The sequence below is a fragment of the Limulus polyphemus genome, unplaced genomic scaffold (assembly GCF_000517525.1).
Source record: "Limulus polyphemus unplaced genomic scaffold, Limulus_polyphemus-2.1.2 Scaffold1471, whole genome shotgun sequence".
Classification (NCBI taxonomy): Eukaryota; Metazoa; Arthropoda; class Merostomata; order Xiphosura; family Limulidae; genus Limulus; species Limulus polyphemus.
Window position 1 is genome coordinate 66,705 of NW_013667081.1, and position 14,354 is coordinate 81,058.

At 34.6% G+C, this 14,354-nt stretch overlaps 1 protein-coding gene across 3 annotated transcripts in view; it reads right to left on the reverse strand.

Moving 5' to 3' along the window:
* LOC106463725 (dual specificity testis-specific protein kinase 2-like) overlaps nt 1–14,354 on the reverse strand; it is an 85,516-nt gene that overhangs the window by 36,176 nt on the left and 34,986 nt on the right. For 2 of the 3 annotated variants that reach the window (XM_013923788.2, XM_013923789.2), the window contains one exon: nt 6,751–6,872. In XM_013923788.2, the coding sequence (XP_013779242.1) occupies nt 6,751–6,872 (122 nt within the window). Of the gene's footprint in view, nt 1–6,648; nt 6,723–6,750; nt 6,873–14,354 lie in introns of those variants that run through there. The other variant, XM_013923790.2, reaches the window with a different exon arrangement.

The following is a 14,354-nucleotide window of genomic DNA, read 5'->3' on the forward strand; positions in this document are numbered from 1 at the left end:
AACGTAAACGTAACTAACACATACGTACGTTACGTTAATAACTAATATATATATATATATATATATATATATATATATATACACACACACACACACACACACACACGTATATACACTTTTTCATACCTGCCTCACAAACAATAATTAAATAACGGAAATAATCTTTTATTCATCTTTATGGACGTCAAAATCTTTCGATTGATATATTTGACCACGCCCAAGGTCCCATACATTAATTTACACTAATCCTGCCTAGAAGAATTTTAACTTGAGGGTATGCTGGTAGAGATCCTGACGCGTAATAAAATCGAATCGGGTATACCCGCGCCCCACGTTTTGGAAACAAAAATGTAGTTAATAAAAAAGAAAACAAAGGTCTCATACATTAATTTACACTAATCCTGCCTAAAAGAATTTCAAGTTCCGCGGCTATTGAGTATTCCTTCTTGTTGTTTATGAAATCTATCCCAGATTCGAACAGACACAGCGTTTATAACCAAAATATGAATAGTTTTATTTAATAAAAATAGCTATTATATACTAAAGGAGACGATATTCATGAAACGTTGAAAGTTTAACAGATGGTGGTCGTTTCATATCCTAAATGTAGCCAATATAGAGCTTCTAGTTATAATTTACGATAAATAAAAGACTTGCTATGTTTATATCATGAACGCTACACCAACCATGTTCCTGTATTGTCTCGTCAATCAAAACACTAAAATACTTTTTAAGAAAAATCAGCATGTCCACGAGTATCGTTACTCGAGTTTCTCTATCACAAGTAGATAGATGTATACAACAGTGAAGTACGTGCTAGATTATATCAACAACGGTTGGGGTGATAAATATATGAAAATCAGTGTAAACACATACAAACTGACAACATTTCCAACAACAGTATTTCACAGAACAGCGTATACTGTCAGGCAGACAAGATGTTTAGAGTGATTCACCTGTTTTTAGTATATACATTGTATTTTACTTTGTGACGAAGCGTACGTCAACACTAACGTAAGCTAAAACAACGAGTTAACAATATCATTACAAACTTTTGTTAGTTTCAAACCGTGCGAGTTTAAACTTTAATATGTAGTAGGCTTAAGCTACACGAACCTGACAGTTTGTTTCAATAAAAACTCTTAATCGTTATACACTATATTTATCAATACATACATGCTATTATCAACATATACTGGCAAAAGCACGAAAGAAAAAACAACTAAGTCTTTAAATAAAAGGATACGGGTGTGTTTAAATGCATTCTATCTCTGTGGTTTTTTGTGGTAATTCAAATAATCGTGGCACGTATAATATTTTCATTCACGCTCTAGTTATGGCCTTTAAACGTGACGAGCTCCTTAATACACATACGATACCTCAATATGACAGTCAACGCAATCCTGACAAGATACCTAAAGAACAGTAGATTAACACGTTAATTAACAGGTATCAACTAGAGGGTCACTCAGTAGAGTGCTTGCATACCTTCACCACGCAGCATTGATCATATTCAGCCTTCAAAAAAAATACGAAAATCTGTCCGTACGTCCGTCGTTATCGGGACAATGAGGAATAATATTATACATATGTCCACCAAGTTTCATCAAAATCTGATTATTTTTGATTGAGTTATAGAGCAAAAGTTGTGAGAAAAATCTGTCCCCATGTTAACAGATAGGGATTTTTTTTTTAATTATCGTGACCTTTACCCTTGAAAACATAACCTCGTCACGGCGAAGGTAATGAGAAGACTCACCACAAGGATACCTGCAAGTACGATGTGTGACTCTTGTTAGGATGGCAATTCTGTCCTGCAAATTGTAAACATTATTTTTGAAAACATAACCTCGTCACGGCGAAGGTAATGAGAAGACCCACTCACAAGGATACCGGCAAGTACGATGTGTGACTCTTGTTAGGATGGCAATTCTGTCCTGCAAATTGTAAACATTATTTTTGGTTTGAAAAAAAAATCTATGAAAAAAGTAAAGATGAACTTTCAGTTATCCTAGAATGGGTGTGAAGCAATTTCAGGTGAGGCTAAAAATTATGGTTAGAAAAAAAGAATGTCGTTCCACCAATCAGAGGTCTAGGTTTTCCATACAGTTTTGGATTGTCAATAACATATCCGAGCTTGTGTCAAAAGTTCTTCTTGCAATTCGACGAGTCAAAGTATGTATGATAAGATAAAAAAAAAAAAGTGACATTTTGACGCTTCCTGCCATGTTTGGTCTCCACTAGCTCACTAGGTATTTGGTTCCTAGGACTGACAATTAGTAGAGTTATAAACGTCTAAGCTGTAATTTTCAAATCAGTGGATCCACTATTTTATGGAAACTGTAATTTTACTACAAAGTGTGTATTTCGTCATATTTTAGATAGCTAGTTTTAAAGTTATTAGGTTAAAGCTTAGTACATGCAAACTCAATTACAAATACCCTAGATGGATGAAATTTGGTACCTATTACTTTTCTGTAAAATGAAGTGGACCCTACTGAAATCTGTCTCGGAAGCCAATCAGAGAAACTTCATTAACATTCAGGAATGACTCCTTGAAAGTCAACGGAATTAGAGTCATGAATATTCATACCTTTTGCTTTAATCAGTTAATTCACAGATTTTTAACTATTACTTGGTAAGACAAAGAACCGTTCAACAACCTTACACGAGGTATCATTGGCGTGTAGATACAGATTAACAAACAATATGTAATCAGACCTGGAACAAATATAGTTATTTTGAAATTCCATTTGTGAATTAAATAGTTTAAATACAGAAATATTTTTTCGCAAGTTTGCTATTATTTGCAAATTTTCAATATTTAACAAGTAACATTAACAATTTAACAATTTTCAAGTAACATTAATTTATAAGTACTTAAATATGAGTAAATGGTTGAAAAAATAATAAACTACTCTTAACGGCAGCAGGTGTAACTGGTATTTGGCTAACAGGAACAAGAGTTAACTTGTTTTGAATTCAGGATAATAAATAAGGTTAAACTATTGTTTGAAAAAAAAAAGCTAACATTTTAGCTATTTCTGTCCCAAATCTGTAATATTTATAACAATACACTGTTAAAAAAAATCTTGTTGTAAATATAGGGCGTGAATACTTACAACTACAACTGTGTGTAATATAGTCTTATTCTGCTGTCTAATGTTTTATTAATGCTTTTTGTTCTAATTAAAATAAAACAAAAAAAGAGGAGACGTACAGCTTTATTGGCTGTATGTAAACTCAGCAACTCATTCATAAATGTATAACTTATCTTAAAAGCTGGTTGAGATTAATTAAACTTAATGACGACATGTAATAAATACACCCACAATAAATATATCAGAACAAAATAGCGCAAATCTACACAATAGGCTATCTGAGCTCTGTCCACCATGGAGAATCGAACCACGTTGTAAGTCCGTAAACTTACCGCTGACCCACTAATGGGCAAATCATACCATGTTTAAATATTATGTTATTTCTTAGGACATAAACTGCATATACGGTGGGTACACAAGGTGAATTTTTAAGCTTTAAAACGTATAATGCGAGATATATAACAAGTTTTCTCATTCTACCCAAACCTTAAAAATTGCACTTGTACAAATTTTACTATTTTGACATTCCGAATTTTAAAGTATATGCCTTTTAGACAGGCTGACTTTATATGATGATAAAGCATTCGCTACTAATACTGCTAATTATTATAGTAATCAAAGTTATAATTGACTCGCCTGATTAAAAGACGCGACCATCACTAAATGGTCTGTTCTCTACATTTTACTGCAACAGTTGGTATTCAGCGACCATCACAAAATGCCGCTCATTAAATGGTCTGTTTTCTACATTTTACTGCAACAGTTGGTATTCAGCGACCATCACAAAATGCCGCTCACTAAATGGTCTGTTCTCTACATTTTACTGCAACAGTTGGTATTCAGCGACCATCACAAAATGCCGCTCACTAAATGGTCTGTTCTCTACATTTTACTGCAACAGTTGGTATTCACACGTAATTTCCATACAGAAATTCATTGGTTAAATTGGAATTTTGAAAGAGCCAGAACTCTCTTTTGTAATCGACTGTGACATTCCATTCAGTAACTCCCTGCTGAAGTCCCATCAACATTGCATTAACAGTTTTATCACGAAAACAAGAGGGAATCTTCAATAGTAACGGCTATTGAAATTATTTTAGGCAGGATTAGAGTAAATTAATCTGTGAGACCTTTTTTTCTTTTAATTAGCTAAGCTTTTGTGCGCCAGCAATACCAAGCGTTGGTCGCGCGTATACCCGATTCAATTTTATAACTCATCAGGATCTCTACCAGCCTACCCTCAAATTGAAATTATTTTGGGCAGGATTAGAGTAAATTAATCTATGAGGCCTTGGGCGTGGTCAAATACATCAATTGAAAGGGTTTATAACCTCCTGAGGCCAAAACTGTAATTAGGTCTCAAATTGGTCAAGAGATGACGGAGCTATGAGCTAAAAGTTTGTACTAGAAAAACAAAAAACAAACTCGGAGCCCTTCTATGAGCCGCTATGCCTCGGCTAACATAAATACTAGTTACACGAGTAGAACTTTTAGTATAACTACAAAAGACATCTGTCAACAACAGATTCCAACCGCTACCTTTTAGTCTCTCGGACCGCAGGACGGGATTGAAAGATATTTGGTTTGAGCTGATGGCATAGTAGTGTTACGTCTCTGGTCGTTTGTTAATTTCCCGTGTAATTTCTTTCGGATGAAACTTTAGCGATACAAGTCCTTTCTTAAATAAAACTAGTTTATTCTTTCTCAATACAACTTTGTAATACACTTAATTTCCACAGTCACTTTAACTTAAGCACACGCTATAATTCACAACGATTCACGCACTTTACATACGGTCATTACCGCGCTTGACTCAATTGTGCGTCTCTGTCTGTCTGCAATTATCTATGCCGTCACTTCTTGCCGGTCTTATATATGCAAAATAGAGGGCGTCTGCCAAACACTCGAGCCTTCAGGAACCTTCTAGATACTCATTACGTGTTACCAGCGTCACGTGACTTCCGCTGTCGTAACAGTAGTATATTTGTTAAATTTATTCGCATAGTGACTTCATAAAGGTTTTCCTAATCTTATAATGTAAACATTTATTTAATTAATCAGTTTATGCCCAGAAAACAGAAATATTCATGTTTTTAAGATGTCTAAAGAGTTCCATTAGTTCTATATAGGAACTGTCAAACTTAAAATCATACGTTTAAAAATAGAGCACATGGAAATTTACAATATTTTGACTTCAGATCCAAAAGAATGGCTCTACTTTGTTTGTTGAATTTCGCGCAAAGCTACTCGAAGGTTATGTGCGTTAACTTTCCATAATTTTGAAGTAACGCCTACAAAAAGGGCATTTAGTCAACATCATTCACTGCTAACTCTTGGATTTGACCATCATTATAAGTAATGTATCCACAGACATAGGCTAATTTACATGGGAGACGTAAGGGGAAGCCCCCCCCCCGCACTCTTGAAATACTTTTTTTGTTGTTAGAATATCCTCATACATACTTCAGCCACAGACACTTCTCCACCCACTACTGCTCACTGCGGGGTGCGAACCACGGAATCTCAAATCCACAGTCCAGAATGCTAATCACTTGGCCGCGCTCGGCCCAGAATGGTGTTGCCCACCTACTTCTACAGTGAATCTTATTTTGATTGCTGCTGTTTTAAACCTTGTGAAAAAGACTGGGGATTTATAGTTTAGTAAACTTGCTTTTTACTGGGTTCTCTTGTTGCATGTACAGAAGAAGATCCTATAACACGTCAACATACAGTATTTCAAGATATGGTGGGAAACGAAGGTAGGTGTAAAATGTCTAACATCCTATAACACGCCAATATACAGTGTTTAAAGATATGGTAGGAAACAAAGGTAGGTGTTAAATGTCTAACATCATATAACATGCCAATATACAGTGTTTAAAGATATGGTGGGAAACAAAGGTAGGTGTTAAATGTCTAACATCATATAACACGTCAATATATAGTATTTAAAGATATGGTAGGAAACGAAGGTAGGTGTTAAATGTCTAACATCCTATAACACGCCAATATACAGTGTTTAAATATATGGTGGGAAACAAATGTAGGTGTTAAATGTCTAACATCATATAACACGCCAATATACAGTATTTAAAGATATGGTGGGAAACAAAGGTAGGTGTTAAATTTCTATGATTTTGGATCCGACAAATTAAGAGGAATGTGAAAAAAATTCAGTTTACGTGAATTTCATCACAAATATAAAACATTATTGATAAAACAGTACTTATTACGTGACCTGCAGTCGCTGAATTGTCATGGTATTTCTTAAAAGTTTACACACATTGTTATCACAATGTATAACAATTCAATTGTAACTATAAAATGAGTAGAAGATTATACAAGACGCGTAAACAAACCCCACCAATGAAATTTTTTATAGAAGCCTGGCCAAAAACTCAACATTATCTGTTTCCCTTATATCTTTAATCATTAGCATTGAGAACTTTGTTTGGAAAAGTATTTTTAAGCATCTGAAATATAAAACAAGTTTATGATAAACTTTATGCACAATAAATCCTAAAAATAATTAATATGATCACCGTACCTGAGGATGTTGGCATGAGACAGTCGATTCTAATAAATATGATCACCGTATCTGAGGATGTTGGCATGAGACAGTTGATTCTAATAAATACGACCACAGTACCTGAGGATGTTGGCATGAGACAGTCGATTCATCAACTGCACCTCTCGAAGCATGTTCTGGCGGTTGCTAAGAGACGTATTCATCTTAAGGACCATCACTTGTCCAGTAGTTTTGTGAGTTACCTGTGAATTAAGACAGACTTATTAGAATGACTGACGTAAATATACATGTAATTGCATAAGTGTGTAAATGCAAATAAATTTCCCTAAAATACATCTAATACGCTATGAAATTGGTGGCATTTTCTATTTTAAAACGTAGCGGATGTGCTTATCTTTATTTCAAACACACTTATCAGAAGTAGACTCAACAGAAAATAGTGCATATATTAAATTTTCTCGTTATTACCAGTTGATATTGAGGGTCATGATTCACGAAATATTCGTCTTCCTGTATATCAGAATATGACCTAAGTCCTATTTCTACTTCGAGGCTATCACATTTATTCCCAATATATTTTGTTTTAGCACTCGTAAACTTACCTCTGATCCATCGTGGGACCCCAATACATTATCTAAAAACAAAAACTAAAAAAAACATGTCCATAATATGTATTAAAGATGGTCAAAACATAATTGGAAGTGTTTAAAATCACAATTACATGACGTAAAACTATAAAACATATAAACTTGAAATGAACAGGGAAAAAACTTGTTTTAAGCTACTCGTCTCGAAGACATTCATCTCGATATAAGCAAGCTTCAAACATTACATTGCACTTGAATGACAATAAGAGAAAGATCACTATACATTTGGTAATATCTAAACAATGTTCAAATACACAGTTTAGTTAGTCCTCACATATTACACTATGATGTAACAATTTTGTCTTCGCGCGAACCAACGTCACTAAAATCAGACACAGAGAAAACGCAATGAAATAAAAAAACATCAAACACTCCCACAGAAAACAAACACTGTAAAATAAAAAACATAAAACAAAAGTAAGAGAAAACATAAAACACAAAAAATGTCAAACACTGTCGGGAACATAAAATTTAGGTGTTTTTTTTATTTTGCACAAAGATACCGAGGGCTATCTGCGCTAGCCATCCCTAATTTAGCAGTGAAAGATTAGAGGGAAGGCAGCTAGTCATCACAACCCACCGCCAACTCTTGAGCTACTCTTTTTACCAACAAATAGTGGGATTGACCGTCACATTATAACGCCCCCATGGCTGAAAGTGCGAGCATGTTTGGTGAGACGGGAATTCGAATCCGTGACCCCCAGGTTGCGAGTCGAGCGCCCGAACCTTCTCGTCATGCCAGGCCGCTAAATTTTAGGTTCAGGGTTCGATGGCGCAAGGCAATTAGTCATTTGCACTAAAGGAGATAAGCAAAGTTAAAATGCATAGCTGAACATTTTAAATGTAAAAATATATAAAAGCAGCACAAATAACACATGTAAATGAAAAGGAAAACGATAAAAGTTAGATGTCACTGAAATCGAATGGCCATTAAATAGGTCAAGTTGAACAGTGCTACTTTCCAATATGTACACAAATACGTTTAAAATATTAACGCCGCTGATTAACGGAGCGTCAGTAGGAACATATAATAAAAGTGATAGTCAGATGAATCTCACATTGCCCACACAATGGCTGGTCAACATGAAGGAAATCGCAGTGTTCATTTAGGAAGCAATAGCCAATCCAGACCTTCGCTATGTAAATTTCTCCTTATGAAACCTGTGCAAAGTAGACAACCAATATTACACTGGAAAAGTCTGCAAGTCTGTTGTTCTTCCCAAAGCTTCTGATCAATAGCAATGATCCCCTACATGGTAGAATCTTTAAAATCAACATATGGCAACAGAGGCTGATCTGAATATTTCCACTGATATCAATGTGACCAGAGATCCAATAAAACAGGACTAACAGTGACTGAGACTACAAAAAAGAAGATGCAGTTTCGTGCAAAGGTGAGAAAGAAAGTGTAATTAAACAATTCTAAGGCCAGCAAAAACCAACTGAGTTAGTGAAAGGACTCGGTTTTTTATGTGATTCAAGGACAAAAGAAGTTGTATACAACTCTGCAGTGAACACAAAACCCCTTAGAAGAGATCCGGTGGGCAACAATAAGGTCACCACAAACAACGACTAAAACAGCCTAGTCATCCGTAAAACATGAAAGAATGAATAGTTGAAATGGTGTTAAAAATAAATAAATCATAAATTACATCTGGTGTATGCGATTTCTTAACTTACAAGACACCGGGAGATATAGTAAGTGGGAATGGTAACCACCTACAGTAAAATAGGTTGTCCCTCAGATTTTACAAGTGTCTAGAATAACAGATCTATCTCGTTCAACATCGCATGAATACATAACTTGTTTGTTTGTAGTTCAGCACAAAGCTTCACAATGGGCTATCTGTGCTCTGCCCACCATGGGTATCGAAACCAGGTTTCTAGCGTTGTAAGTCCGCAGACATACCGCTGTGCCACTGGGGGGAGGAGAATACATAACTTAAAGATATGGAATAGGAAATAATCTTTTTTGCATAAAAACATGTAGCTTCCAAGGCATGAAACAAAATGTCAACAAGGACACTTTCACATGGTTTGTATATTTATTTAGAACCTACCGTAAGGATAATTGCTTATTACAAATTCCTAACATTTTCAGAGAAGAATCCATAGTTAAATGAAAATCTACATAGTCTAGCTTTGGTGGATTAAAGCTCGATAAATCAATAGTAAAGATTACTTGTCTGCTCACAAACATATTAAATACAGAACCTGCAGGATATTCAATGATCTTGTCTAACTCGACCTTCACCTGCTTTCTGTAGGACTAAAAATCTCCAGAACGAGTGCCATGAACCTTGTTTCTGTCACCATTCAAACAGTACCATCCGGATCTAGACAAAACGCCAGGGCCGCATTAACCCTGGCGCAGTTGCGCCAGGACCCCAAGCGGTGAGGGGTCCCTACTGATGACACGGACTGCCATTTTAACTCCCTCTTTTTTCGATAAATCTTCATATTTTATCTGTTATTTGTTCTATCCTTACTCAATACAGACTAGATTAATTTGACCGACCTCGTAACTACCACAAAAAAAACAAAATAAATCAAAATTACCATTTTTTTCTATCTGTGAAGAATTCAATAGAATAGAAATTCAAGCTCATCAGCTTTCATATACAGTAGAAGAGCAGCTTAGGATGAGATTTCTAGAGAGAGAAAAGAAAGCTGGCAGATGATGATACTTCTGAAGGGGAAATTAGTTTATCTGTGACTCAGAAGTTTCGCATAGAAAATTTTATATCGGTAGCTGACAAGTTACAAATGTGTTTGAAAAATCGAAAGAAATAGAGTTTGGTTTTCTATCTAATTTCAAAAATTTAAGTGAGACTGAAATTTTTGCTGCAGCTATAAGATTGGGAGACATACTCTCCAGATCTAGATAGCTCTTTTCCCGATTAAATGATCTAGTTTGCGAAATTTTTTGATAGTGAAACACCATCCGCCCAACAATGCATCAAAGCAATAAGAAAAAACAAACTCGAATCTATTTTTCCTCATGTTGACGTGGCATTAAAAATATACTTGTGCCTACCTGCCACGAACTGCAGTGCAGAGAGAACTTTTTCTAATATTGCTAGAGTAAAAAATGAATTACGTGCTTAGATGTTAAATGAACGCTTAAATGCCCTTTCCTTGCTCACGATAGAAAGGATATTGCTTAAGCAAATAGATTATGAAGATGTAATTGGAGATTTTGCTTCCGCTAAACAAGGAAAAAAACGATTTTAGGGTGATGTTTGGCATGCTTTCGTAATGTTGTACAATAACTATATTGTTTTTTTTATGTACCTAATTCATTCTTACTTGTCATGTTGAACAAGTAAATAATTATTATTACAATCGTTTAATTTTAATATATCATTCTTAAAAGATACATCAAATTCTAATTTACTTCGAATAATTAGCTCATACTCTGTAATTAATTTAATATGTATTAATTATAATTAACTTCAAATTTGCTTGTACCCTATTCAAGGGTCTTAAAAAAATAAGTGCGTCAGGGCCTCAAAGTACCTTAATGCGGACTTGCGAAACTCCATACAAGTAGCAAAAATATATTCAATCTGTTTTAAGTATATAACCCTAGACTTGTATGTAATTAGCCAACTCAATCTGAAACTATTGCTCGATAAACTTCATATTTACCGACTAGCCTGAAATCTGAAAGTCATTAACATAGGGGTTGTTTAAAACAAATAAGGAGGTTGGTGTGTAAAAATGTGATTTGACACTCAAAACACAATCTTGAGGAACGCTCAGATCCTGTGTGAAAGAACATGGGGGCGTAAAACCAACACAAAACATAGAAACACCTATTCCTTCTGCGGAGAACATGGGGGCGTAAAACCAACACGAAACATGAAACACCTATCCTCTACGGATAAAAAAAAAGTAAATGGCCATGCAACCCATAAGAATGAATGTTTTGTGGAATATCATAGTTGTATGTGGTATAAGGTTTTTATTCGTTAAAAAAAAGATATTAGATATTCTCATTTAAGAAACGTTTTCCTGGTAGATATTTCAAGTCTTATTACGTGTCCTTGGTGGAAATGAGGCTATTTCATTCTTGTAACCAAACAAGACATTACCTTCAAAACCTTACAAAGCCAGATAGTCAAGACAATGGGCCTGGGCCGATGATCAGAAGAAAGGATGGAAAACTTCGAAATTTTTGAGAAAAAAGATGACAGACAATAGCCCGATATTATAATTCAGAAAAAGTCTTCTCATGTCAGATGTTTCGTATTATAACCCCTCTGGTCATCATACCAAAAACTGAGAAAAATGCATGCAGTATGTGTTTAAATGGACAGGAAGTCAGGAGAGCAGTTAGATGAACTGGAATGGAAAACAGAAAACTGCTCCCTACATGAGTATTATAAATTTCTGGTAAAGTAACCGTTACCATCAAGATGAAAGGGATGTTTTTATATTTACCATTCGTTTTCTTATGTTATCCCACATGATGAACAAAAATAGGACTACTTAGTGTTTATCTTTACTCCTTTTGAACACGTCCTCACGTATCATTATGGAAAACGTGTTTACTTTTACTACCAACATGCACGTTAAGAATACATGTGAAAATTTTGACGCTTCTGCCAGTTTCATGGCTGAGAGCTGAAAGTCAAGATATTTCAAGAATAAAAGTCACGGGAGATTTCTTACATTACTGTATAATAAATACACACACCAGAATACATTATATATAAACACAACATTAGGGAAGATGCTGAAAACTACCCTTCATAAAGTACACAAGTTTACAAAAAACATAGACGTAATAAACTTCCAAGGGTTATTAAGTTTTTAAATTAGGAAACAATCATGCATACCCATCAATGGTAACCAAGCATGACCCAAATACCTAACACATTAATCTGTGAAATGCGCTGTATAAAAGCGAGTAAATCAGGAAAAATAATTAATTAAAGGAAAGATAACGTAAGTGAACAAAGCAATCTCGAAATGAATGAAACAAACAGAAAATAAAGTCTGAAAAAAAAACATTGGCAAACGGACGACGAAACTAAAGTAATATAAAGTATAAACTTGTAACACTATTGTTGACTAATTAAAACAAAAAACTACGTTTCGAATGACTTAATGCATTTCGAAATAAATATAACCGCTGCGAAAAACGAAATTCACATAATATTCACTATTTTTTCATATCTGTAGCCATTTGGTCGGGTTCATGAAATTCTTCATTGTTTAACTTCATATCTAACTTCTAGTTTTTTCTTCTCATTGCGCTTTTTTTTGGGGCAACATTTCCACGGCGACACGTTTTACAAGTACTGAGATTACTAAAATTTTTGGTTTGATCTTATTTGATGTTTTAAGTAACTTAAAATGCTGATTGAATATGTTTCACAGTGATCTTTGTTCGTACAGGACATGTTATTTATAAGTTAGTAAGCTTTTGAATACATGAATCATTTCATGAATTGGTTGAATAATTACTTGTATAACCTCTTGGCTACGGGTATCTTTTTTCGACTTCGTTCGGTATTCTTACCTTATTAACAGTTAATACGCTTTTTAAAATAACAGTGTGGAATCAAATATACGAGTGGTAAATTCAAAGATGTCTCTCTCCATTTTGCTACTCGAGTTCATAATTTAATAAAACTCCAAACGTTTCCTCAGACACCACCAAACAATAGATAACCACCAGGCAGGCAATAAACCTACACAGATAACCGCCAGGCAGGCAATAAACCTACACAGATAACCGCCAGGCAGGCAATAAACCTACACAGATAACCGCCAGGCAAGTAATAAACCTACACAGATCATCACTATACAAGTTCTTTTCCCATTCACCGTCAAACAGAAATACTGACACACAACCAAGTCTCCCGGAACTTCTAGGAGTCTCCTTGATTTGCACAACATCCTCCCTCCTCCCGAAGATGACCGACAGGCGGTTTATTTGTGTTAACTTTCATTCTACCATTTACCAGTCATTTTATGTGAAAAAAGTCTGCAATAGTTTTAATAATTACTAAGTGAACGTTAAAAACTATGTATATTTGTGTATAGTAAGTATATGTGTATACATATATAAACAATAACTACTTACATAGCAAACCGTCAACTGTATGTTTTATAGTTACAAACATAAATTTTGAGTGTTTTCAGATTGTAATCACGAATTAATATCATGTAATACTATTAAAGCTAAGTTACACGTTATACCAATTATCTACATGGTTTTCAAACGATCTAAAAGTTTATTTTCAGCATTGTTTTACCAGCTTGAATGATTCCAGTTAAAAATAAAAATGGTTCACTAGTTATTATTTACCAATACCACTTTCATAAAATCAAATAACTCTAATGATAGTAAAAAATAAATCATTAATACCAACATGACGAAAGATAACAAGGGTCACACAATAAATACGTTTATATATACATGTCAAGTAATGAACTGATTATAAAAAAGGAACCAAAAAGTAAGACATACAAACTATACAAGGTCTTTCTTGTACCTCAGATACGTATGACGCGAGAGATGATAAAGACGTGCATACATTAAACACACACACAAACCTTAAGATATATTATATACAACATAAAGTTAACTGATTAAATAAAAGCAAGAGAAACTCGGGTATTCAAATTGAGTAAAATTTAGTTTTCTCCCGAGAAAACAAAGCACCAGGATTACAGTGCTGTTGTCGTTACTATGACAGCGAAACGCTGAACTGCTGTTTTGTCAACTCCAGGCAGATTAGACATAGTAGGTTTGAGAAATTTAATGGACGACAACTGCCTCTTGAAAGAAAAGACGACGATGTTTCAGTTTCTATACTGAAGAAGGCCTCAGCTTAAAAGCCAATACGTCATCTCTTTTTTTTCTTTAAACAGTTGCAGTACGTTTTGTCACCTGAAATCCATGCTAAAATTCCATCCAAACCTGAATTGTACATTACAAATTCAGCTCCGAGAAAACTTAATCTAGCTTATCCGAGATATGCGACATGTTTTTGTGTGAAGTGTCACAAAATTTACACACGGAACTGCATATAATAAAGGTCAACAAAATGTGTAGTATTT